This window comes from Physeter macrocephalus, chromosome 17, assembly GCF_002837175.3.
Source record: "Physeter macrocephalus isolate SW-GA chromosome 17, ASM283717v5, whole genome shotgun sequence".
NCBI lineage: Eukaryota > Metazoa > Chordata > Mammalia > Artiodactyla > Physeteridae > Physeter > Physeter macrocephalus.
In genome coordinates, this window is record NC_041230.1 from 54,584,663 (window position 1) to 54,611,471 (window position 26,809).

The 26,809-nt window shown below is 64.8% G+C and overlaps 1 protein-coding gene across 1 annotated transcript in view; it reads left to right on the top strand.

Annotated features, from left to right (window-relative positions):
• ZFPM1 (zinc finger protein, FOG family member 1) overlaps positions 1 to 26,809 on the top strand; it is an 82,543-nt gene continuing 55,734 nt past the window's right edge. Inside the window, exon 1 of the mRNA XM_055079208.1 lies at positions 1 to 64. Coding sequence (XP_054935183.1) covers positions 25 to 64 — 40 coding nt within the window. The 5' untranslated portion in view covers positions 1 to 24. The remainder of the gene's footprint in view (positions 65 to 26,809) is intronic.

Consider the following 26,809-nt stretch of genomic DNA (forward strand, 5'->3'; position numbering starts at 1 on the left):
ACGAGGGCGCGCGGCGCCGGAGACATGTCCAGGAGGAAACAGAGCAACCCCCGGCAGATCAAGCGTGAGTCAAACTTTGCCCGCCGGCCCCGACCCCCGCCGGTCCGCTCCCGGTCCGCCCCGCTCTGCCCGCGGCGCCCGCGACCTTCACCCCGCGCCGCGCCCCCCGCTCTGTGTGCCAAGCGCGCCGTAATCTAATCTCCGCTGGCGGGCCGGTCCCCCGCGTCTCGGCACCGGCACCGGGGGTCCCGCCTGGTGGGGGGTGTCCTCCCAGAGGGCCGGAACGGGGTTGCTGGGGGCGCGGCCACCTCGCGGCCTGCCCCTCCCCCGCATCCCCCGAGATGGTGCGGCGATAAGGCGGCCCGATCTGGGCTCAGATAAAGTTTAAAATATTCCATTCTGCAAGTCCCATCCTGATAAGATCGCTCTGTCGGGACGGGCTGAAATTGTGATCTTATCTCGCGCGGTTGACTCTCCCAGGCTTTGTATCTAGAGGGAGAAAGAGAGAGACCTGGGAGGGAGAGGGGGCACCCGGGGCGCGTGGAAGTGCACGGCCAAGTGGCGGAGACCCGCCGGCGCCCACCCCCACTCCCGCTGGCTTGCAGAGCCGCCTGGCTTGGGGGGTGGAGGTGTAGCTACCGCAGCCCACGCGCTGGGCTCCAGCCCTGTCTCTGGGTCTCGAACTCGAGCCTTCCCTGCCCGGGGACAGCCTCCTGGAGGTCCTCGCCTCCCTGTGTCCCAGCCAGAACTGCAGGGGCGCTGTGCGCTGGGTGGCTTGCGGTCACACACACCCTCTAGCCGAGGGGCTGCTCCTAGTCGGGGAGGGGTCTCCTGGGACTCAGTACTGGGCCAGGGTCGCCTCCGCACGCGTCCAAGTGTCTCACCCGTCTGGCCTGCAGGCCACTCCCCCGGTGGGGGAGGGGGGGGCAGGCAGCTGCTGTGTCCACACTGATGATGCCCCCCCCCCGAGATAAGAGCACCCCGTACTCTTGGGGCCACTGGGCTGCCTGAGCAGGGAGAGAGAGGGCAGTGCACAGGAAGCACGGCTCCCCACCCCACGCCAATAATAACTTCGCGCCTCTGCTGCCAGGGCCAGAGTGCGGGGCCACATCTCCCCGGCCAGACCAGCAGGTCGCTGGGGCTGCCCAGGAGGCGAAGAGGAGGGCCAGACCACTGCCCAGCCCCATGTTCCCCCGCACTGCTTCTTCTGTCCACATGACCATTGCCACCAGAACCCTGTGTGCACGCTCCTGGGGGAGTGTCTACTCCCGAGGTCCCAGAGAGGGGGGAGGCGAGCATGAATCCGGGTTCCCGTAACCCGACTCCTCAATGTGCAAGCGGGACCTGTTTTCCGAAAGTCGCCTTCTATCAAGTCAACTCAAGTATTAAAACCACCCACAGGTCCCGATCTGCGCTGGTTCTCTGGTTTCTTTTTCCCCTCCTCCCCTGTGCGCCTCTGTTCGGTCTGTTCTCGTGTGTGCGTGTGTATGTGTTTCAGAGTGATGAGAAATGCAGATAGCGCGGGCAGGGAGATCGCAGGTTGGGAGCCGATCGCCAGAGCCGATAAGGCCCAGAGCGGAGCGAGCGCCCGGGCTCAGCTGGGTCGACCGAGCGCTGCGTGTTGGGGACAGGGACCAAAGCGGGCGCGAGGGCGAGCCCCCGCTGTCCACCTTCAGCGCGCCCGGGAAGCGGGCTGGGGAGAGGGCCGGCCCCGGGAGGCCGGGCCGGGGCACCCTCCCTTCAGCCCGCGGCCCCGGGCGCCTCCTCCCCCTGGCAGATCTTGGCGCGTTAAGATGCGAGCGCTGATTGTCACCAAGCGGCGGCGCCCGCACGCCCGCCCTCTGCCCGCGGCTGTGCGTAGGGCCCTGGCGGCTGTGTGCCCGCCGCGCTGGCCTCACCTGCGACCAGGCCGCGGGTGTGGAGGGGAGGGGCCCGAGCGCTTGGGGCCGCCGCCCCCCCGGGCCCCCACCAAAGCCGGGGCGCAGCTGCCCGCGCCTCTGTGCGCCTTTTGTTCCGCGCAGAGATAGATGTGCCGCGCTGATAAGGTGCACAACCGATGGCGGCGGCGATAGGCGCTCCCATTTATTAACTTCAAAAGTGGGAGCGGGGGAGGGCGAGGCGGGAGCGCAGCCTTGGCCGGCCAGATGGCTGCGACGATAGGCCGGGCCGCGCTGGCGGGGAGCGCGGGGCGGAGCGCAGCTCGGGACCCCCGGCGCCCTGGCCCGCCGAGGTTTCCTCCCGCCCGGGTCGATGTGAGCTCCGATAAGCGCCGGGCCGGTCGGCCGGATGGCGATCTCCCAAAGCGATAAGAGCCCTTATCTATGGCCACCAGGCCCCGCCGGGTTCGAGGCAACAACAGCGCGGGGGCGTCGCGGCTGGGGCGAGTGGGGGGCCTCCGACCTGCCGGGGAGGGGTGGCGGGGCGTGCGTGCCTGGGTCCGTTTGGGCGAGTTTTCATCCCAAACACACTTCATTGCCAGGAAGTTGATCCTCCCCCTGCGGGTGGTACAGTCCGTCAAAATGAAAGAAAACTGACTTTGCACCGGCCAGGAGCGGGGAGGAGGGGAGGGAGGACACCCAACCCTGATCCCTCTGAGATGGTGTGAGATAGCCAGAGTCAGGCTTGTCACCTCCAGAAGGAGAGAGGGCGTTTTCCCCCTTGAATCAAGTCGGGGTGGGTGTTCTTCCTGGCAAGTGCCAAGTGTAACCTGCTTGGAGTTTTCTTGAAAAAAGAATCCAAGTGGCTTCTGTTGCTGAGCTGAGGTTGGGGGGAGCACGGTGCGCTGGCATCTTTTTGAGCAGGTCCCCCACATCAGAAGGGAAGGTCTGCTCAGACCTGCCTTGATTCACTCAGCAGGTCTTCACTGAGCACTTGCTGAATGCAAGTACTGGCTCATAGCCACTGCCGGGGGAGCCAGGGGAGGGGTGAGCTGACCAGGGGCCGGCTGGGAGGTGGGGGCGGGTGGGGGCAGACGGGGCACTGCCTGCAAGGGGGGACCTCCAGCGGGGGTCAGGAAGAGGCCAGCTGTTGGGGGTGCCTCCAGGGACCATGGGCTAGCCTCAGTTTCCAACTCTGGCCAGTGGGGACAGGAACAAGCCCCCAGGTCAGACTAGGGATGCTGAGGGGACCACAGAGCCCTTTTGCAGTGGGAGGGCCCCTGGGGACCATGGCTCCAGATACCAAGTGGAAATCGAGGCCAGCCAGGCAAGGGGCTCCCGGAAGAAGTCCCAGCCCTGACAGCTGCTCCGTTGCAGATGGAGGTGTTTTTCACACGTTCTCAGAGCTTGATTAAGCAAATTATTGGTGGCCACAGGATGACTCATTCACTCCGAGCTTTAAGACACCTGCCCGCTCTCCCCAGCAGCCGGACGCCCACCTGGAGGCTGGCAGTGCTTTCTGGTGAGGGCCAGTTCCGGAGAGAGACTGGGTTGGGCCGGAAGGGGGGTGAGGTGGTCGCTCAGTTTTTATGAACTTGAGAGGATTATCTGCACAGAGCGACGCACCTCCCCCTGCCAGGTGTGGGAGGCTCCTGGGAATCTGCCTGGTTCCCAGGGGTCACCTTGCAGTACCCACCACCCCACTGTGATGGCAGAGAAGCAAGGAAAGATGGGGCTTCGGCCACCCGGCTGCCCGTAACTCGAGCCCCGTGAGCAGGTGGCTGTGACTTCTGCAGCCTCAGTTTCCCCTCTCTGGAAATCAGGTGTGACCTTGCCTGCCAACCGGGGGTGGACGGGCACCGTGGCTGCCCTCAGCTGGCCTCCGCCCCCTCCTCAGAGCCCTGGGGGCATGGGAGCCAGGGACCAGGGCCTTAGAGACGCAGAGGCTGGCTCCCAGCCCCCATTCCCTGAACCTGGCCTTGAGCGGAGCTCTGGTGGGCAGCAGCTGGGGCCCTGAGCTCTCAGGCCCTGAGGCTGGGCCTTCACGCTGGTTTTCCTGCATTCCTGGGCCGGAGGGAAGACAGACGGCTCATTTGCTCGTTAGATAGTAATAATGCTATCTATAGTAGCTAATACTCACGGGGCTTACTCTGTGCCAGGCCACGTGTTATCTTAAGGCAGGTCCTGTTCTTACCGTTTACATCTTGGGGAAACCGAAGCACAGAGAAGTTAAGTTTCTCACCCAAGAAAATGACAGCCAGAGTTGAAAGGCAGGCAGTCTGGCCCCGCTGTGAACATCACACTGCTTTCCCACAGTCTCTTGCCTTTGTCTGCCTCTGGGCTTCCCCGGCCTCAGTCTCCACACCTGTGAAATGGGCGTCTGGGAGCAGAGGTGCCCAGGGGTCCCCAGCCCTGCCCTTGCCGAGTCCCCTGTGGCCTCCTTCCTGAGATGTTTCTGCGCAGGGTAGGGGGGTGGGGTCCCAGGAGGCTTCAGCCAGCCCTGCCAGGGCCCTGAGCCCCAGTCTCATCCCGCCCACCTAGCCAGCCCCTCCCCAGAGGTCACTGGGAGCCCAGCATGGCACCAGCACTGCCAGGGATTTAAATGGGTCAGTTGGGGAAGAAAGGAGGAGGGAACACGATGCCATTAATTGTACCCCTTATCTCCTGTTTCTATGCCAACCAGACGTTCCTGGGGCTTGCCGGGCTCGGGAATAACACTCGGGGCGGACTATCTGCCATCGACAGGCCCTCTCCTGGAGGCAGCTGTTGCGTCGCCGGCCACCGTCGCCAACCCCGTAGCCCCGGGCCCGGGCGCCTGGCTGGGCTCCTGCCACCGGCCCCCATACCCTCGGGTCTTCCTGGCGCTGCCCCGTGGCCCCTGTCCCCATTTCACAGACGGGGAGACTGAGGCCGCCATCACACGTTCGCTCTCTGGACCTCGCCTGCTGTTCCCTACCCAGGCAGGAGGGGCCTGGACCGAGAGGGTTGCAGGAGAGGGGCAGCGACACCTGCAGAGTCTGCCCCTGTGCCTCCATGTCCTCGGCTTTGGCAGCAGGAGGCGGATGGCCCCGTGGGTAAGGGCTCAGCCGCCTTCAGGCTGCAGTGCATGTGTCCCCGTGAGGAGGGGAGAGCAGGCTCCCGTCAGGGCTGCCCCCTCACCAGGGCCTGGGTTCAAGCCGAGACTTGGAGGATTTCTCTCTGGCTTCTTTCAGCCCCTTCCAGCCTCAGTGCCTTTGCCTCAGTATCCCCATCTGCAGAATGGGGACGCTGACGCTGGTGGTCCCTGAGCACAGCTGTGAGCACAGGCGGGGAATACGCATCTTCTCAGACAGCTGCCGGCGTCCTCGTCCTCCTCCTCCCCCTCCTCCTCCCCCTCCTCCTCCACAGTATCTTTGTGGTCCATCGGTCAAGTTAGATCTGTGGTTTGCAGCTTATCTGTGATGGACAAATCCCTTTTCCCAGGCTGTCCCCAGAGAGTAAAACACACGCGAGGACCCTGCCTAGGAAGTGGGCCCCGCAACCTACCCCCTCCCATCACTCCTCTCCGTGGCTGGCCTTCACCTCCAGCCCCTCCGGCTACGACTCGCCAGGCAGGTGCCCGGGCTGTGCAAACTGCGCACGTTGCTTGCCCTCTCCGGGCTGCGGTTTCCTCGTCAGAGGGGAGGGGCTGTACTGGGGAGCTGTCAGCGATGTTCCTCTGTCCCCCACCCACCCCTCACCTCCCCGCCTGAGCGCTGGATGGGTTTGGACCAAGCCAGCCCAGAGGTGAGGGGCTGTGGGGTCGGGCAGCCCAGTGAGAGGACCCCAGGGCCTCCTGCGTCCCTGTGTCCATTTCACGGAGGAGGAGCTGGAGGCCTGCAAAGGAACGGCGGCTTGCCGAGGGTCCCCAGGCAGCATCAGTGTGGGCGGCCCCTCTCTGCCTCAGTTTGCCCACTGGTTCAATGGGCACATCCCAGTCCAGTGCCCCATTTTGCAAATGAGGTTTTGAAGACATCAGGAGGCCGGGACTAGAGTCCTGCCTCCAGGCAAAGAGGCGATGAGGGCGGTCTGGGTCTGAGGGAGGCCTGCCCTCCCCCGCCCCACCCCCCGCTCCCCAACTTTCAACTCCAGCACCACAGCCCACAGCTGAGTGGCCTCAGGGAGCGTCTCCTGTTTTCTCGTCTGTAGAGCGGGGGTGACCCGTGACTCGGCATCTACCCCAGAGGCTGTGTGCGGAGCTCACGCAGGGCTGGGACGCAGGAGGTGATGAGCAGGGCAGCGCGCACCTGGGGTCCCAGGTGACACAGGGGCTGGGCTGTTGGTTGACGGGTGGCATGTTGCTGCCACCCACCCCAGCTGGCCCTGGGACCACTGGGCGGGCTGAGGACAGGGACCCTTCCCTCCGGGCCCCGGGGATTCCATCCCCACCCGGAGCCCCACAGTAGGGAGTGGGAGCTCTGAGATCCAGGCCCGCACCGTCCTCCGAGGGCTCCGGGCTGCAGGCCAGCCCTTGTGTCCGGGGCGGGAGGCCACTGCAGCGGGGGGCTGCCACACGGCCTCGAGTCCTGGCCTTGCTGTGACCCTGTGGGCAGGTGGCCTCTCTCCTGCCTCGGTTTCTGCTTTTGAAGCAGAAGCTTAATGAGAGCACCTCCCTCCTGGGGCCTGTACGTGGGGTCCGTGAGATTCCCAGATACAAACTGTAAAGCGCAGTCCCGCAGTCACGTCCTTGGTGGACGTGGCAGCCCTGGGAGCTGCTGGTTGCACTACGAACATTTTGCCAGAAGCCCCAAGGGCTGGACGCTTCACACACAGGCCTGCCTCCCACCCTCCTCCCCTTCGTGTGTTAGTTTTTGAAGAGGGAGGGAGTCGTGGGCCGGCTGCCCTGACTGCACCTTAGGCGGGGCGGGCCCAGGCCCCCTCAGCCCCTTTCCTGCCCAAGGGTCTTACCTGCTGTTACGATTATCAGCGTTATTGACTGACCCATTTTACAGGCAAGAAAACTGAGGCCCTGGGAGACAGTAACATGCTCAAGAACTTGTGATCCAGGAGCTGGGTCTGTGGACCCCAGAGGAGGGCCGAGGTTTCTCTGGGCAGTGCCCACTCAGCCCCCCAGTCACCTGTCCTGCCCTCCTGAGTCATCCTGTGTCCTCCCAGGGCCTCTTGGGCCCAGCTCCTCCCCGCCTCCCCTCCCTCCTCCCTCCCCCCAGTCTCCTGTTTGGGAGAAGGCAGCGCCCGCTGGGGCAGGAATGTGGTGGCTGACCTTGGGCCAGAGCTGGGGCACAGATAGGCAGGCCCCTCCCCTCTACCTCCTGTCCCTCGATCTGCCTCCCCTGGGCCTGCCGGCTGTGGAGCCGTGTTTCCCTCTCCCGTAGAAGAGGTGATGGGGCACTGGTGTGCAGCTTCCGTGAGCCCCGGCATGGTGCGAGCTTGGCCCTGGCCCCCGTGCTCCTGGTCCCCACGGTCCCCACCCCAGGGCTGGAGTGGAGTGGGGACAGAGACCCAGCCAGTCAGCCTCAGAGCCTACCCCCTGTAAGCACTTCGCCGGCGTCCGCTCCTGAGATTCTCTATACACCCACTGAGGTTGGGGTTCTCAAACCGTTTTGCACCCCAAAAAGAGGATCAGAGAGGGTGGGTGGTTGCACCGGGGTCACACAGCGCTCGAACGACGTGGAGATGGGATCGATGGGGTTGTCTGTACAACCCTGTGCCAGCTCCCAGGCACCCCCAGAACTGGCGGGTGGGCTCCTTCCTGGGAGGAGGGGGCTCTGCACTTGGGTGGCTGCCGGAGCTTCTCTGCGGTGGAGCTCTTAGGCTCTGCCGGGAGGCTCACCTTGCCTTCCTGAGCCTCAGTCTCCACCTCTGCAGGATGGGGATATCTTGGGGACACCGGGCTGGGTGCAAGTCAGTTGGCCCCCTGAGTCTTGGTTCCCCTACAAAGTACAACTGTGATGCTGAGCTCGCAGGCAGCGAGGCTGGTGAGACCTGACAGCAGAGGTCCAGCCTGGGCCAGAGCCTCTGCGTCGTCTGTTGTTTGTCAAAGTTAAAATGAAGAGGAAGGGCGGCGGGGGGCGGGGGGCGGGGGGGGGGCACATCTCCCCTCCCCCATCTCCCTTGCGCTGCTTCCTGCCAGTTCCTCTTGATGTCTCACTTCAAGCCCTCCAGCTTTCCCGATCTGCCCTGGCCACTTGCACCTGCCACAGCCTCCTGCCTTCATTTCCCTTTTCTCCACCCTGCAAGTCAGACCCAGGGAGCGGGAGGGCAGGGGGCCACAGGGCCAGGGGTCTCGGCTCCTGCCTGCGGTGGGCAGCAGGGAAGAGCTGCTAGAGAGCCCTCCACTAGAACGGTGGGCCCATCCTGCACTGCTGGACTCTCAGCCCCCGGGGAGGGCTTGGTGGGCCTGGGGCAGCCCCTCTCTGCTCTTTGGGCTGCTCTGGCATCGGGCACTCGGCCCCTTGCAACGAGAGAGAAAGCTGAGGCTTCCCCCATCTGACCCGAGTTTACCGGGGCCCCAAGCTCATCCCGAGACCAACCCCAGCTCATGGTCATCGGTCGTTAGAGCAGGCGTTAGCTGAGCATTTACTAAGCCCCTGCTGGGTGCCCAGCACTTACGGCCGTGAGCTCACGTCCTCCCCTCACAGCCTTTGAGGGGGGCTCAGCAGTTAGCCCGGTGCACGGAGGGGAAACTGAGGCTTAGAGGGTTTAAAGGTCAGACTCAGGACCGCGGCTCGAGCTCCCCACCCTGGAGCGAGGAGAGGATGGTGACAGTTGTGGTGTCCAGGGCCAGAGCTCTCCCTGCCGGGCTTGGTGCCACCATGTTTACGTCCAGGAAACTGAGGCCTTCCTGCGGTTCCAGACAGCATCCAGCTCTGGTCTCCTTGGTGGCTGCGTGACCTTGGGCAAGTCCCTTCCCCTCTTGGGCCAAAGTGGCCGCTGCCCAGCCTCCCAGCTGCAGGAGAGAGACCAGAGCCACAGCTTAACCGGCACGCGAAGTCCAGGCCCGCCTGGGGCAGTTCCTGGTCACATGGGACCTCTAGGCAGCAGGGGAGGGTGGTCCTCGGGTGAGACTCTTGCTCCGCACCTCAGCTTCAGTGCTCCCCGGGAATGAGTGGATCTGGAGGCCCTTTCCTCTGAATGGGCAGATGCGTTCTGTTTATGGGCCCTGGGTGCCCCGTGCCCGGGCCCTGAGGGCAGGCAGGAAGCCCCAGCATATTAGGGCCGCACCGAGCGTACCCCGAGCCTCAGGTCGGGACCTGCGGGGGCAGAGCCCACCAGGATGTCCCCACCCTGCTGGTTTTGTTGCTGATGTTTCCCCCTCCTGGGGCTTGGGGCCTGGAAGAGGTTTCCAGCAGAGGTGATAGGGGACCCTGCGGGCCACAGGGCAGGAGGGCAGGCCCCCACCCGACTGGTTTTTTCTCTGATGTTTCCCCCTCCTGGGGCTTGGGGCCTGGGAGAGGTTTCCAGCAGAGGTGATAGGGGACCCTGCGGGCCACAGGGCAGGAGGGCAGGCTGCCCACACCCTGGTCCCCCCAGCATGCCCCCACACCGCCCACCCTTTCCACTTCATGGGCCTGGCACGGCTCGGGAGGGCCTGGGACCACCCCAGCCCCACTGAGGCCCAGAGGTGGCCTCCTGCCTCGGTTTCCCCTCCTGCACAATATGCACACACCCAGCTCCGCCATAGGATCCCGAGAAGGTTGGCGGGCACTCCAAGGTTTGGCTCTAAGCTGCAGGACCCGGACACCTTTCCCTCCATCGCTCCCCTCCACCAAGGGGGCGGGGGGGAAAACCAGACATTTTCCCAGAGAGCCCGCCCCCCCCCCCCCAACTCTCACTGCAGTGGCTTTGGTGGTCAGTGGGCACCCAGGCCCCCATGGGCCCTGGCCAGGCCCTCCTCTCCATCCTGGCTTTGCCCGCCGGGGCCTGGTCCGCCCGAACTGTCTCCCAGTCCAGGCCTCTGGCAGGCGCAGGTTTCAGCTCCCGTGATAACTCGGAAAGTTGAACTGGCCCCATTACCGCGCCGAGATGGTTGGCGAGATATGGCCTTGATAATGGGGGAGATACGGCGTCTCTGTGGCCAATGGCCCAGCCTCTCCACCCATTAACATTCCCCACCAGCGATCCCTCGCGCTATCTCCTCCATTTCCACTCCTCCCGCAGATAAGAATGGAAATTCTGACTTCATAGCTCACTGATTAAAGTGTCTGGATTTCTTGATAATACACAGATAAATTATGTTTTTGAAAAAGAAGGTAGGGAGGAGGGTGGGCCGGGTGGGGGCCGTCTCTCCGGCCTGTCCTGTCCCCCCGGGCCGGCCGTCAACCTTGGCACGTCCAGCCTGCACCTCCCAGGCCTCTGCACCAAGACAGTGTCCACGGGCCCGGCTGGGGAGGGAAGGTAGAGGCCTCTGCTGGGGAAGGCTGCAGCAGCAGGAGGAGCCTGTTGGAGGGAATGAGGGCCAAGGGCTGAGCCCTCGTGGGAGATTTAAACCTCCCCAGCTTCTCACCGGAGCTGGGTGTCTGGACCCGGCTGCCTTGCCTCTATCTCCTGGGACATATCTCCGGGCCTCGGTGTCCTCATGTGTCAAATGGGCCCAGGCTTGGGTCTCTCCTCTCTCTCCCTGACCCCTGGAACAAGCAGTGCCTGGTTATACACAGTAGGTGCCTGGTAAATGTCAAGGAACCCGGTGGAGCCCCACTTGCCAGTTAGTTGGAGAAAGGGAGGGGCTCCCAGCTCTCTCTCCCTGCCCGGTCCCCAGCCTCCCTGCCTTCGGAGGCCCGCCCAGCCGCCACGTGTGACGGCTGGCGCGCTGATGGGGCTGAGCTGCCATCTCCGCGTCTGTGGGTAAAGCCGCCCCCTTCAGCTGATCCGAGATCCGGCGCTGATGGTGCGATGAGTGCGATTAGGGCCGCCGTGGGGCTGATGCTCCCCGCTGAGGGACAGGTGCGGCAGCCATGGGGGAGGGGATGCGACAGAGGGGAAGCTAGGCGTCCTCGCCCCTCGACGCGGAAAGCCCGGCAGAGGAGCTGCCTGGGGCTCCCGGCAGGCGCAGGGCAGCTGGCCATTTTCCCTGCTTTCTGCATGTATTTTTTAAGCAACTCTTGAGAAACGAGATTCTCTGTGGTCCCAGAGACAGGAGGCCTGACTGGACAGTCAGTGACATTTCTGGGTGGCTCTGGGACTCCACACTTAAAATCCGAATGGAGCCATTGTTAGCTGGTAGCTCCCTTCCCTGAGCGCTTGCTATATGCCAGGCCTGGGCATGACCTGTGTTATCCTTTAGAGTCCTCCCAGCATCCTGGGAGGGGCCCCTCTGACCTCATTTCTCCTCGGAGGACTCAAGGCTCAGAGAGGTTGAGTAACCCACCCAAGGTCACACAGCATGGGAGGAAGCAGTAGAGACCTGACTTAGAGGCCTGGTCAAGGTCTGGGTCTCCGTCTTGGCTGCAGGCTCTGGGGATGTTGGCGGCCATGAGCTCCCACCTGCCTTAAGAGGACTGCCCTCTCTGTTTTGGGGAAAAATGCCCAGGCACAGAGAGGGTGAGTGACTGCTCAGGGCCACACAGCCCTGTCCAAGAGCGATGGATGATGGGGCGACTGCTCCTGCTTGCATCTGGAGGTCATTTCATCTGTCCTCAGAAAATGGGCCCCTTCGGTGAGAAAGTTGGTTTCTTTCTGTCTTTGGGGTTTTATTTTGTTTCAGTATTCTAAAGGAAGTCAGCTATTTCCAGTAAAATGGGTGCGTATATGGCGGAGGGGGACCGGCACGGGGTGGGGTGACTGGGTTTGAATCCCGCCGCCTGGGCAGGGTGCCTGGGCAAGTGACTTACAGTTTCCCCACCTGTGCAGTGGGTGTGACCGCATTTCCGGCCTCCTCGGCCTTTGAGGGAGGAGTCGGGAGAGAAGCAGGGAGAGCATCCTGGGACACGTGCTTTGGGGACGCGGGGTTCTCTCAGGGCACCTGCGGGGGTGCCTGCTGCACCTCCTCCTCGAATCTCGCCAGCATTCTTTTTTTTTTTTTTTTTTTTTTTTTTGCGGTACGCGGGCCTCTCACTGCTGTGGCCCCTTCCGTCGCGGAGCACAGGCTCTGGACGCACAGGCTCAGCAGCCATGGCTCACGGGCCCAGCCGCTCCGCAGCATGTGGGATCCTCCCGGACCGGGGCACGAACCCGTGTCCCCTGCATCAGCAGGCGGACTCCCAACCACTGCGCCACCAGGGAAGCCCTCACCAGCATTCTTCCTGGGCTGTTTGTGGCAAATGGCTCCAGGTTGCAGAGGCCCGGGCCCCTGTGCTCTCACACGGTGACCTGGGTGGTTCTGGAACATCTGTCCTGTGGCTCTGGGAGCCCTCCCCTTGGACCCTCTGCTTTCACCAGAGCCAGAGAGAGTGCAGAGGGAGGCTAGGGGGTCCAGCCTGCCCCCATCGCTGTGGCTCACAGGCACTTCCCTGTTCTGAGCCTCGGTTTCCACATCTGTAAAACGGGGCTGAAGACACTAAGACCTGCCCCACAGGCGCCGGGCTGGGAGTCAGCGGCCCCTCTGGTCGTCTCCCCTGGGGCCTCCCTGTCCCCACCCAGCCCTGCCCTCCCGGGGCACACAGGACTTCTCAAGGAAGGAGCTCAGTACCCGCTCTGCCTGCCGACCACCACCCTCAAGGCCAGGGAGGCCCAGGTTCAAATCCCGGGCCCCGCACAGCCTTGCCGTGTCACTGCTCTGGGCCTCCCTGCCCTTGTCCTAAAACGGGAGGCAGCCCTCCTCAGGGCCCTTTTGCGGGGCTGATGAGAGGGATCTGGGTTCTCTCTCGGGGGCGGATGCTCCCCTGCCGCCGCTGCCCTGTCACCCCTCTCAGTGGTGACACCGACCTTCGGGACCCCTGCCCTTTCCAGCCAGGAGCTCCGGGCCTGGGCACTGGATGTGTTAGACACAGAGGGAGGGAGCCTGAGAGGGAGGCCCCTCGGCTCGGTCCCGGGCGTGGGGGTGGGCTGGGGGGGTGTGTTCCGCCCTCCCCCCGAACCAGAAAGAAAGAAAAGGGAACTGCGATAAAGAGCAGATAGGCCTGGTGGTGGAGAGCCCTATCGCTGTTATCTATCTGCCTGCCTCTCCGAGCCGTTCTGTTGTTTCCTCTTATCTCACCCACCAAAATGCCAGGAACAAAGCCTGTGCACACGCGCTCACACATACTCACACACACTCACACACCCGCAAGCCCACCGCCCTGCAACTCAGAGCCGCGAAAATGGTGCCACTAGATCTAAGGTGAAAGCCGGGGGACCGGGTTCTCGTAAAATCATCATCAATGTCGCCACCACTTTGCAAAGGAAGCGGAAAAATAGCCCTCCCTGAGACGAGGCAGCGAAAAATAAGAAGTGGCCCTACAGGCCCTCCCTGGAGGGAAGGACCCAGGCTTGGGGTGGGGAGCCAGGACTGGAGGCGAGCTCCCAGCTGTGCCGCCACGTCCTGGCTGTGTGACCTTGGGTCAGTATCTTTCCTGCTCTGAGTCATGCATAGTGGCGGGGAGGGGGTAGGACTTAAGGAAGTGCCTGCACTCTAACCAGAGTTCTCCCCCGAGCAGCAGGTGGCCCTTTATGACCCAGACCTGGGGCTAAGACGGGTCACCCTGAGCCTGGCACCCCTAGAACCCACCCCCCAGAACCTGGTCCTCTCACAGAGCCCCTTAGCCCTCAGGCTCCCCGGAATGGCCCAGCAGAGCCAGTGTCCCTGAGAGCCAGCCCAGGGCCCTCAGAGCCCAGTGCCACACCCCCATCCCACCCAGCATGGTCTCCCCAGAATCGAGCCCCCCCACGCCCCACCCCCACAGCCAGGGAACCCGGGGCCTAACCTGTGTGTCCTCAGCCAATGGAAACGGGCATGCAAATGAGCAGGAGTGAGGCCCAGGGACTGGCTAAGCACTGTGTGGGGGGCGGGCCTCCTCAGAGTGGGCGGGGCCTCCCGCAGGGGAGCCCTTAATGTGGGGAGACGCTGACCTGGGCAGGACCTTACCCCAGTGGTGGAAAACTGGGCGCAGGGAGATGGACAGGCGGGCCTCTGGATGACCTCCTGCTGACCTGCAGAGCCCAGACCCCCACCGCCTGAGTTGGGGGGGCCAGGACTTGGGCATTCCTGAGGTGAGGGGGCCAGCTGCCTCTCGCACCCCACGTGTCTGGGGCACCTCCAGCCCCTGTGTGTGCTGTCCCCTCTCCCTCTGCGCCCCCCGCGGGGACTTTCATCTGGACCCTCCCTCTGCCTGGCTCCGGGTAGCACCAGGCTGGGGGCGGGGGCCTGGCACCATGCTGAGGAGTCGCGGTCCAGCCCGTTTGCCAAAGCTGCCTCGCCGTCTGTACAGCGGGAGGGTCCGGCCTGTCTGCCTCCAGGGTTTCTGCGCGCTCCCTGGGCCTGTGTCCCCATCCACACAGTGAGGGCTCACACAGGACGTTCTCCGGGGCGTCCTCCTCTATCTGTGGCTGTGGTGCACTCTGGAAACGGGGTTCTCCACAGCTCCCATTTTAGAAATTTATATGACAAGAGACCGTGTCCATAGGAAGCGTTCAAGAAACTTTGGGGGAGTCTCACACTGTTCAAAGGCGCTTTGCACCCCTGGGATGTCTTGTTAGCAAGATGGGGCCCAGAGTCCAGCCAGAGACCCCCCCCCCACCAGCTCCCGCGGCACCCCCAGGGCTCTGTGACCTGAAACCCAGCCACAGGCGTGGGCGTTTTTCAAAAATGCATAAGTGGAAAATAGCAGAGGGGTGAGGAGGGAAGGAGTTTGGGCTGAGATCAAGGGGAAAGAAATGGGGAGGGGGCCATCAGACCAGAACCAGACCGCCGCTGTGTGACCACGGCGGGGCAGCTCTGCCTTCCCTAGGACAGCGCAGGGCATACAGCAGGTGCTCCGTAAATACTCCCTCGACTGGGTTCTAAATCTGCTCCCCAGCCTGGGCCTTGTCCCAGGGGAGCAAAGCAAACCCAAGGAACAGAGGGAACTGGAAGAAAAACAGCCCCTGCAAGGGAGTGCTGTCGTGGGTCACGGGCAGAGCCGGGGCTTGCTGCTTCGGGGCTGGCCGCCTGGGAACAGGGGTGGACAGGAGACTAGGCAGAGGCAGATGGCGTCTGGGGGAAGAGCGTTCCTGGCAAGAGCCCTAACGGGGAAAGAGGCATGACGGTGGGGAGAGAGGACAGCAGCTGGCACAGGCCTGGTGCTCGGGCTGGGCTCACTGGGTATTCCTGGATGGGGGGACGGGGGCGCGGAGGCGCAGGGCTGCAGGGGTTGGAGCCGGGACAGGGAAGCCTTGGCCACCTCCGTGGGAGACCAGCAGAGCCGGGCCATGACCGGCTGCAGAGGTGTGCCTGGGACCGTTCACGGGACCGGTCAGCTCATCTGATTTCCCTCACGGACATGCTCCCCAGCATCTCCAGCCCCGATCCGTGGACGCAGGACCGGACCCTGGCAAGCCCTGGCCTGTCTCTGCACTCAGCAGTGGCCTGGGGCAGCGTGGTGGGGCAGACGCATCGCTGTGGAGGGCTGTGTGTCTCTGAATCCCTAAGGAAGGGGACAGGCACTCAGGGAGCACCTGCTGTGTGCTCCACGGCACTGGGTGGTAGACTCGTGTGTGTGTGTGTGTGTGTGTGTGTGTGTGTGTGTGTGTGTGTGTGTGTGCGCGCGCGCGCGCGCACAGTAAAATACAGATAACACAGAACTTACCATTTAGCCATTTGAAGTGTGTACCTTAGTGGCCATAAGTGCATTCATGAGGCTGTGCAACCATCAACACTATCCATTTCCAGAAACTGTCCGTCTTCCCAACAGAAGCTCTGTCCCCATTGAACACTGACCCCCTCTTCCTGCCAGCCCCGGGCAACCTCTCTTCCACTTTTATCTATGAATTTGAAGCTGATGCTTTAACTCCCAATGTTTCAGTTGAGGAAACGGGCTCAGGGTGGTGAGGGGCCTGCCGGTGGGATTTAAGCCCAGGTGCACTGCCGTCCCCAGCTTCCTGGACGCTGTGGCTCTGGGCCCCACGGAGATGAGGGATGCACTGGGCCAGGAGGTCTGGGGTCTGGCCCTGCACAGCCACCAACTCCCCGTAGGCCCGGGAAGCACCTCGGGACCTCAGTTTCCCCATCTGTGCAGTGGGAGCAGAGTAGATTGGCTGCCTATGACCTAGGCGCACCCAGCAGGGAAACGGGCCCGCCCAAAGCACCCTGCTTCTCCCTTCCCTGCTGCACGCCATTCCCGGGGCACTGGAGAGACACCTGGGGTGGTGTGGCCCCTGGACTCTGGACACTAGAGTCTCCCAGGCCCGGTGTACATCCCGCTCCTGATCTGCACAGCATCAGGAGGGCCTGCCTGGAGGAAGAGGAGCTAGCCACCCCCCAGGGCCGTGGCACCATGGTGTGAAGGAAACCCAGAGCCCAAGTGGGCGCGGGAGTCCCCGTGACGAGAGGACCCTCTCACGGGGGCCCTAGCGTGGGACCCGGGGCAGTCGTGCCCGAGGGCTGGGTCTGCAGACGAGCCCGGGCAGGCCTGCCCTCCTAGTACCTGGCCACGGGCCCCGAGGGGCTGCAGCCCCAGGGGTGAGAGCTGAGGAGGGCTCGGCGCCTGGCCCAGCCCCCTCGGGGTCTCCCGCCCCGCCCATCAGATGGCAGGGCCCTGTCACACCGGAGCCCCGTCCCCTTCCAGGAGGCCGTCTGCCTCTGCCCATCTGCCGGCAGGCCACGCGGGAGGGCTCCGTGAGCTGCGGCCCCACTCCCACCTGTCAGTCCTCACGGCCCATCTGGAGAGAAGCACTCCAGAGCCTGCGGCCCCCGTTCTCGGCACAGCTCCCGTCTCCTCCTCCCCGGGCCTCCCTCCCACTCACGGCTCTATGCCGTGGCCTCGGCCACCGTGCCCCGCGCCGTGGCCTCGGCCACCGCTCCGCCCCTCCCCCTCCCCCTCCCCACCAGTCACACGTGGGGTCTCTGCCACATGCTCCAAGTGTGTTCTTGACAACCGCCTGGGCCCACAAGTGGCCTCGGGCTCTCCCCGCCCCACCCAGGCCACGTGCTCTGCACCCCTCCCCCGAGGAGCATTCGTAATCGGTTCTCCAGAGTGAAACAATCTCGTGTAATCTATCAGCGGCTATCGGGCCCATCGGAGGGCCGGGAGTGGCCAGGCCCGGAGATGGCGCCAACCTCTAGCGTTGATAAAGTTTCCGAGTTCAGCAGTGATGAATGTTGAGTGAGTGCAGGCCGCCGATAGGATGTGGACTTGGCAGCCCTGCGGCTCCGGCTGAAACCAATCTCTCCCCTATCGGCCGGGCTGGGCTTTCTGGGCTTTCTCAGGCCCCGCTCTTTCTTCCCGCCTCCTCCGCTCCCCTTTCTCTCCTCCCTGCCCGCCTGGGCCCCTGCCCCCAGGGACCGAGGTGGGGGACCAGCCCGCTGGCCCTAGCCCGAGAGAGACGGGACAGGCTCCGGGCAGGGGAGGATGCGGAGCCGGACCAAGGAGGTGGCCGAGAGCTGGGGACTGCCTGGAGGCGGTGGCCGGGCCTCAGCAGCTGCACGCTGGAGTCCTTCCTGCGATCCAGCATCCACATTCTTCCGCTTAGTTTCCCACGGTGCCGAGGATAAACCCCGGCCGGCCACCCTGCCGCTGCGGCTGCTCTGCCTCTCTCTCAGCCTGGGTGCTCTGTCCTCAGCCGCAGCACCCGAACCCACCAAACTCTTTCCCGGTTCCGGGACTTTGCGCTGCCACTCCCCTCTGTCTCGAGTTCGCCATTCACAGTCACAGCTTAAATATCGCCTCCTCCGAGGAGCCCTCAGTGACCACTCCCACACCCACCCCCCATTCTTTATCCTGTACCCATGCTGGCCCTTCGTGATATCCAAGGTGTGTGTTCACCCCCCACCCAGACTGTTCACCCCCATCTGGACCCGTTTGCTCCCGGTCGACCCGGCACATGGAAGGCCTGGGAAGGACGCCCATCCGGGGGCATCTTTATCTCCTGCAAAGCCCTTCCCTGTCCACACGGACAGCGGCTCTATGAGGTCGGTGGGTTGATACCCATTTCCCATATGGGTAAACCAAGGCCTGGGCAGGTTCCCCGGGCACAGAGCCATACGCCCCGGAGCCCAGCGCAGTCTCGGTTCTGCTTGGTCCTGAAGAGCCGTGTGGCCCAAGGTCCTGCTCTCTGAGGGGGGCTGCTCCTTGCCCCAGTTTCCCTCTTTGCGCCGTGGAGCCGGTTTCCCCACAGGCTGGTGCTGATGCAGGTCCTGGCAGAGCCTCATAAACTGTCGAGGGCTGTGCACACTTGTCTCGGGGTCTGAGCCAGAGGGAGCCATAGCTCCTGGAGGGAGGGGCCCTGGTGCCAGCTGCTTCACACCCCTGCTGGTCCCCTACCACAGCCAGGGGAGATGGACACCCCCCCGTCGCCTCAGGGAACAGTCAGAGGGGGCAGACGGCAGTCACACAGAGCAGGGAAGGGGGCTGCCCACAGGGGAGGGAGGCCTTCTCCGAGGCTGAGGCTGTGTGTGGCGCAGAGCCAGGGAGGGACACTGAGGCCCAGTGAGGGGAGAGGAGGCCTGGGAGCCACACAGGCCTGGGTCCAAATGTGCCCCGAGCGGGCCCCCATCTCTACAAACAGGGACGGTGGGTTTGGGGCTGCGGGCCTCGGGGAGAACGCAGGGCTCGGGAGGGGAGAGCAGGTGGCAGCCTGTCGCTGCCCTAGCTGTCAGGCCTTGGGCGAGTTTCTTTACCTCCCTGTGCCTCGGTTTCCCCACCTGGACGATAGGGTGACACTAAGTCAGGGTCGCCACAAGGATCAGAAGCCCTTGTGGGCGAGTCCAGAGCCCCGCCTGCTGCACAGGCTGCCCGAGCGCTTGTGCTGCTACCGTCGTCATGGTCACGGGATGGTGGCGTTACTCCTGCCTGGGACAGGCCCAGCGCTGCCCGTGGTCCCTCCTGCCCGGTGCGGCCTCGAGGGCTGATGCGTGCCGGGGATGCGGGCGTGGCCCTGGGGCGGGGCACTTAAGCCCCCCAAGTTCGCCCGTCGGTTGCAGGCTGGCCACAGGAGGAAGTGGTGGTGGCTGGGCGTAGGATGCGGTGCAGACCTCCGGCTGTCAGCGCCCCATCTCCCCGCGTCCTGTGGAGCCCCCATCCTCACCCGGGCTTCAGAGCCCCAGGCAGGGCCGGCTGGCTTATCTTCCGCCAGTGGAGGCGGGTGGCCCGCTCACGTCCCCGGGGCTGAGTCCCTGGTCACACCCCCGCAACAAGCAGGCTCAGCCCCCAGGCTCCCCTCTGGGGCCGTGCCAGACTCCCCCACCGCCACCACTGTGGCCCCGGGCGGCCCCCAGCCACGCCCGGCTCTGAGCCCACCTGTTCCCCTCCCCAACCTGTCCCACAGTCACCAGAATTCCCGGAGCACCTACTGTGCAGCAGAGCTGGGGATGCCCCAGTCTCCGGGTACAGAGACGGAGGAGGCCGTGATGGAGTAAGTGTGCAGCGAGAAGGTGGGCGGTTCTGGGCCAGGACAGTTCAGGCCAGGACGGCCTCGCCAGAGCCAGGGGAGGGCAGGCACTGGCGTGGGTCGGGGTGGGCCGCGGCCCACGGTCAGGGCTTCAGAGACAGAAAACCGAGGTGCACTTGAGCCGAGGAGGAGTTCTGGGTGAGTATCACCAGGAAGCCAAGTGCAGCAGGGGAGACGGGTGTAGACAGTCACTCAGGCAGCAGTGAGCCTTCAGAATCTGTGCTGACAGCCCCAAGGGAAGGGGCTGGGGGAGCTGACTGGCCGCGGCCAGGGCAGGGAGGCCTGGGCGAAGAGAGGGCCGCCCCGGGCTGAGGGGTGCCTGAGGCCCTGGGCGTGGTCGTCCTAGCTCGGCAGCTACACAGGAGGACAGCAGGGCTCCTGTTTCTGGGCTCTGGGACTTGGGGACAGCAGACCCCCAGGAGCCTGCTTGCTGGCCTCACCCCTGCACCCACCCACCGTCTCCTTGGCACCCAGGTCTCCCCTCCACACCCTTGCAGCCCAGTTGCCAGACCTCCCATGAGGAAGTCAGAGCACAGGTGAGAACAGTAGGGGTCTGGGGGAGGCACAGGGAAGCCAGGACAGTGCACGGCCAAGCAGGGGCGCCAGGCGCTGGGTTAGCTGGGGGTGTGGAGAAGTGACTGGGAAAGGCGGTCTAAGATCCTGACTGACCCCTGCAAAGCTTTGGAGAGAAGCCGGTGGGGATTTGGGCTGCTGAAGTGTCTGTTTGTTGAGCCTGGGCTACAGGGGGCCCTGGGTTTTGTTTGGGTTACCTAGGACTGTCCCGCTCATCTTTCAGTGAATGTGCCTCCAAAAGATGAATAACACTTAAAAGGATGAATTTTATTGTATGCAAATGATATCTCTCTATGATTTTTTTTTTTTTTTTTTTTTTTTTTTTTTTTTTTTGCGGTACGCGGGCCTCCCTCTGCTGTGGCCTCTCCCGTTGCGGAGCACAGGCTCCGGACGCGCAGGCCCAGCGGCCACGGCTCACGGGCCCAGCCGCTCCGCGGCATGTGGGATCTTCCCGGACCGGGGCACGAACCCGCGTCCCCTGCATCGGCAGGCGGACGCGCAACCGCTGCGCCACCAGGGAAGCCCTCTATATTTTAATACGTTGAAAGCTGAAGTAGGTCGCAGCACTCTTGCCCCTTAGAGCACGGGGTCCCCGTTCCCGGAGAGCATGGGGCCTCCGCTGGCCTCCGCTCTGAGCACCCAAGTTCTTCCGCGATGCCGAGGGCGCTCCTTGCCCTCGCGCGGCCCAGAGCGTGTTGTGACAGCGGCTGGCCCCTCTCCTCGGCCTGGCTTACTCGGGACGGCGTGCCGCCAGCACCTCCCGGGCGCGGGCTGCGCGCACATGGGGCTGGGAGGCTGCGCGCGTCAGGTCCAGCTCACGGCCTGGCAGCAGAGGCAGGTGAACCCACGGTCACTCAGCCACAGCCGTGTTGGGGGCCTGCCCACCCAAGGCGGGGACCAAGCCTGAGAGGCCGAGGGTCTGGGCTCACGTCTGCTCCTCTGGAAGGAGAGGTGAGCCCCCTGCTGCAGGGTGCGCCCGAGCTGACCCTGGGCGGGGAGCCAGGCTGCCCCCCCAACGCCCTCCCGTCTCCTCTGTCCCAGGGCCACGCCTGCCACCGGCTATCGGGGTGGGGGGCAGGACCAGCGTGGGAGGGCATCTGGACCCAGGCCCCCAACGCACACGGAGGTTCAGACCCTCGCCCTCCCCTCCGCGGGGCAGGCTGCCCGCTCGAGTAAGCCAAGATTATCTCGCCAACATCCTCTTTGTGGTCGCCCTGGCTGTCAGCAGGAACTGATCCTGGGTTGATGAGGGCCGCCGGCGGGTCACAGCGGAGGCCTGTGGGCCCCTCCCAGCCTGAGCTGCCCGAGGACGAGAGGCCCCCCTGCGGTCCCGGGGCGTCCCGCATCTCGTCCTCGCGGCCACGGGTGCACCTGTATCGTAGGGTACAGCCCGCTAGGGGCGACGCTGGCAGCACCTTCCATGGAGTGGGCTGCGGGGCGGGGTCTCCCTCCGTCCTCCTGCCGGGCACCGGGGGAGGGCAACAGAGCATCAGTGCTCCAGGGGACAATTGCGAACAAATGTAAGGCTCCAGGGCTGACCCGAGGGTGGGGAGAGATTTCAGGGCGGCCTCCCCGGCCAGGGGGAGCTGTCCTGGAAGAGGGACAGCGTGGGCTAAGGGCCCGTGGCCGGAGGGGCGTGGACGCGGAAGCAGTTTGGCTGTCGTCCAGGGCGGGAGTGGGGAGGAGCTAGGAGCGCGACGGCCCTGTGCTAACGGGCCTGGACCTCCTGCCAGAGCGCCCGGAGAGCAGTGGGCAGCTTCTAGCCACGTTTGGACGTGAGGTGGACCCACCGAGGGTGCCCGGCCTCCGTGCTGGGCCTTGGTACCCTGGCGGGAGGGTGGGCGTGAGAGGACCCACAGGCGCCCAGGGGGCCTCCCAGATCGTCGGCCTCCCCCCACGACGCCTGCACCCCTGTGCTGTGCGAGCTGCTCAGGGACCATGGGCCGGGACCCACCTTCCTTCTAAGCGTTGGCAAAAGTTTTAAGAAGTTCCGGTTAAATGGGACCCTTTCTAGGCCCTGGTGACCTTCCCTGGGGCCGAGAACCTGCCCCTGTCTGCCCGCCTCCCCCCCTTTGCGCCTTTCCTGCCAGCCCTGGGCTCTGAGGTGTGGGACACCCCTGCCCTTCACCGGAGCCCCGCACGCTGGGCTCCGCCTGCGCCCCCGTCCCTGCTGCGGGCTCCCCTTCTCACTCGCTTCTCTCCATGCAGCTCAGCCTGGAAATCAGCCCAGCTCCTTGTTAGAACTGGGGGTAAAGAACAAGTCACATGGTCCCGAGGGGCTGGGGCCGCCTCTGTGCTCGGGGCCTCTGTTTCCTCGTCCTCCAGCACCAGCTGGACCAGAGCCTGTCCTGGCTGGAGGGGCCCAAGCCCCCGGGACACAGCGCAGCCGCCCTCAGGGAGAACGGGGCTGTCCCCACCGCCTCCTGTCCCTGCCGTGGCCCGAGCTGCCCCACTGCCCGGCGGTGGGAAAGTCTGAATCTGTTGCTATTTTCTCTCTGTTATCGGGCCCTTATCGGGCTGCTGTGTGCCGCCCAGAGGCCAGGGTCTCTCCCTGGCAGCGCCATGCCCCCTCCCGCCCACCGGCTGACCAGGGCCAGCGGGACGGGAGGCTGGGCCTCCCGCCGGCCTAGGGGGAGGTCTTTCTCTTCCACCCACACTGCCCTCCCCAGGCCCCAGACCCTCCCTCCCCTCCCTCCAGCCGTGCCCCTAGGTCCCCACGCCCCTGTCCATGCCCCGCCCCCCATCCCACCCCGAGAGGGGCAGGTGTGGCACCTCCCTGGAGAGTTGAAACAATAACAACAGTTACAATAATAACCCCAGATCTGTGCTCGGCACCCACTGGCACCACGTTGCTGAACCCTGACCCCAGCCCATGACACGAGGCTGCTATAACCCACAGCTTTCCTTGAGGAAGCTGGGCCCGGGGCGGCGTGGCCTGCACGAGGCCACAGGCCGCAGCGTCCTGCTCTTCCTTCTGCCTGGAGTGCTCTTCCCCAGCCCCTCCCGCAGGCAGCCTCCTGTCCCATCCCAGATCGCCACTCACTCGTCACCTCCTCCAGGAAGCCTCCCCTGACTGTCACTCCATCTCTCCTTGGTGGCAATGACCACACTTGCATTTTTCACTTTTCTTTCCTGGGGGGTACGTGTTGGCTGCTGCAGGGTCCCCAGGACCTTGTGCAGGGAGATGGACTCGGGGGAGGTTTCATGTGTGAATGAAGAACGCAGGAGTGAACGGCAGTGGAGAAGGAGGCCGTGGGCGCTCAGGTCCACCGCACCCCAGGCTGTGCAGGCGGGGATGTCGGGGGACGAGCAGGGCCGCGTGCCCACCAGTGTCCACCCCACCCCCAGGCCATCGGGGCTGCGTTCATGCTCCGACCCTGACACAGAAGGGGGCCTGGCAGGTGCCCCCACCTCTCCTTCCTCCTCTGTGCGTTGGGAACACAAAGGCTCTCCCCACAGAGGCGTAAATGGCTGTGTAATGGCAGCCACATGGCGGGGCCTCAGGAAAGACCCACGCCCGAGGTCAAGCGCGGAGTCCAGCTGGAGGCTCCTGGGGCTTTGCTCCGGTTGTTTCTCATAATGTTTCCAGTGGCTGGGGGGCGGGCACGGTCTGCAGGGGCCAGCGGGGGTTCGGCCGGGGCCTCCGGACTCCCTGTGCAGGGCTCTGAGCCACCCCGCTCTGCACCCCACCTGGCAGGTTCACCCCAGGGCCACCTCGGGCGATGCTGTCCTCCTCGGCTGCCAGCTCCGGCTTTCTCCGGGGCAGTCATCAGGAGGACCCGCGGCTGCCTGCACATCAAAGCCGGGAGGGCCGCCAGTCATCGGCAGCCTGGGCCTCGTAAGGGACTTGGGATCATCCCGCTGCCCAGAGCCCGTCTCCGTCATTCAGTCTTAAAGCATGAAAAAAGGGAGTTGATGAAATTCCGCTATCAGCGCCAAGCCAATATGCAAAATATCTCACCCCCAATCAAACAGCTATTATGTTTTCATTTCCATTTCGGCGTCCGGCTTAACGAGCAGGAGACGGATCGGCTTGCGGGGCGTCTGCTCGCCGTGATAACTGGGGGGCTTCGGGCAGCGGGGGCCGTGCCCAGTGCTGGTGACCACCGTCACCAGCCGTGGACGCCCCCGGACAGGTGCTCGGCCTTGCCCGGGCCTCTCCCGCCCGCCGGGCAGTGGGGCCAGTGTCACCCTCACCCCGGGTCACCGGCAGGGCGGGGGGGGGGCCCGGGGCCACACCTGGAGCAGAGGAGGGCTGTGGCCTCGGCAGCGTCCACGTGGGCGGTGTGTCTGGGGAGCCGGGCTCCTGCCAAGGGCCACAGGCAGGTCGGTCCGCCTTGCTGGGCCTCCGTTGACTGATCTGCGAAGTGGGCATGACTCGGCCTCACCTCTGGGGTGTCGGAAGGCTCCCAGGCGCTCGCCCGTCGTGCCCGGCATCGGGGCCTGCCTCTCGCTGGCCCCGCCCTGCACACACCTGCCCCACCGCCCTCCACCCCTGGGCTACGAGGTGGGCAGGGAGCTTAAGGGAAGACACTTGTAGAATGCTGAGCACAGGGCTCACATGCAGGCGGTGCTTAATAATAGCAATACCCTCGGGCTTCCCTGGTGGCGCAGCGGTTGGGAGTCCGCCTGGCGATGCAGGGGACGCGGGTTCGAGCCCCGGTCCGGGAGGATCCCGCGTGCCGCGGAGCGGCTGGGCCCGTGAGCCGTGGCCGCTGAGCCTGCGCGTCCGGAGCCTGTGCCCCGCGACGGGAGAGGCCACGACAGTGAGAGGCCCGCGTACCGCAAAAAAAAAAAAATAATAATAATAATAATAATAATAGCACTGCCCTGCTGGGTGCTGGGTGGTAGCAACTGATGCTGGTGACGGGTGGTGGTTCCCGCGCACTTACTACGTACCAGGCGCTGACCAAGGCTCCACACAGGGGAAACCGAGTTTCGTCCTGCAGGGCCAGAGCTGTTGTGCTTTTCGAGCACAGGGAGGTGGAGTGACTTGCCTGAAGTCACACAGCAAGGACACCGCCTGCCTGGCCGTGGGTTGGCCTGGCTCAGCAGCTGGGGTGTCCGACCATAAAGGGCCCCACAGGGGTCGAGCAGGGTCCTTCCTAGCCCAGGGCACCCCGGGAAGCAGCAGCGTCTCACCCGAGCCAGTGGAGAAAGCTTCCTCCCAGGCGGAGTGGGGACCCAGGTGCACAGGTGGCCCCGGGGGTGTCCCGGGGCTCCAGCAGTGGCTCCGAGGCGGACGTGGGGCAGGATTGGGGCAGGATTCGCAGCGTCACATCCCCTCACATCCCGCTGTGGGCCTGGAGCCATTTGCTGGTTGGTGATTGTCTCCTGTGTTATCAGAGTGTTAATTGCGCTGGAATGAATTAGCAGCATTAGGATAAATTGCTGCAGCCGGCAGCCTCTTTCTTCACGCCCCTGTCACGCTTTGTGCGGAGCGGGTGCCTTTGTTCTCCCATAAATGGAGCCGCCAGGAGCTCAGGGCCTCCCTGGGTGGCTGAGGCCCACCTGGGCGGGAGAGTCATGGGGAGAGGCGTGTGCCCGGCATCGCCCGGCTGCAGGGCTCTGGTCCCTGCAGTCCCTGAAAGCAGGGGCTTCACACCCATTCTCCAGAGCCGGCCACTGAGGCCCTGAAGTCCCGGCGTCGGCAGGAGGGACCACAGCTCTGGGGCACCATCTCCAGCTCTGAATGAGCCTCAGAAGCACCTGGGCTTCTAGAAGGAGTTAGGCACGCAGGCCCGCGAGCTGCCCGCCAGGGCAACCGGCAGTGCGGGCTGGGGGCCAACCCCACGGGCCGGGGAGCCTCTGCTTTTCTGCCCCGGCGTCTGCCAGGGGAGGTCGCGGGGGGTCAGACCTCCCACCTGTCCCAGAGGCACGAGTCTGGGGTGTGCCCAGCCCGCCGCGGAGCCCACCTTGTGGGTGCGTTGATGAGAGACCGTGAGGCTTAGCCCAGGGCTGGTTCCGTGTGGTCTGAGCCCGGCCTCAGCCATGGGAAGTGACGGGAGGTGAGCGCCTGCCCGCCTGCTCTCGTTACAGCTCTGAGGGGTCCCGGGGAGCCCGGGGCCCGTGCGTCTGTGGGGCCGGAGCTAGAATCCAGAGGGTGCGGCCGGGCAGTGGTGCGGGGGGTGGCGGGCAGGCAGGTGTCTGCACGGGAGGAGCTGGGGAAGGTGGTGGGGCAGGGGCAGCGCTGCCCGGGCGCCTGTCTCGGGCCCCAGGGCCCAGCTGAGACGGGTGGAGGAGGCCTGTGGGAGATTCGCAGAGCAGGGCGAAGAGGGGCGGCTGTTCTCTGCTGCTCTCTCTGCCCACCGCACTGGCACTGCCCCTCTGACCTCGCGGGCACAGGTTGCCACCCTGGCCTGCACCTGGGGACACGCTGGTGGGTCTGGCTTCGCCACCCTCCTGGGTGGTCTGGGGACTCGGTCTGCCTTCCCACCTGTACGGAGGGCTCCCTGCGGCACCCCCTGCGTGAGGCCTGAGGGAGGATTCGTGGGCCCCGGAGGCCGGACTGCGGACGCCTGTGTACCCACCTGTGTCCCATCAGCCATTTACCCCTTTAATCGGGTCGGGCACTTCCTGGGCGCCAGGCGCTGGCGCCCGCCCTCTGCACGTTCCCAGGCCTCAGAACCTGAGTGTGGGAGCTTCCCGGACGAGGGGTCCCAGGCGCAGGGGGCGGGTGTGCAGAGCCCCGGGGGATGTTGACCTTCGGGGGCTGTGGATGTGCACCGGGACCCTGGGGCGCTACAGAGTGTGCGCCTGCATTTCGCGGCCCCCAGAGGCCCCGCCCAGAAGACGCCCGCGCTGCGCTTGCGCTCACGCCTGGAACAGAGGAGAGGGGAGGGGTCGGGCTGCCGGGGCCAGCGTCCTGGCAAGGGTGGCCTGTG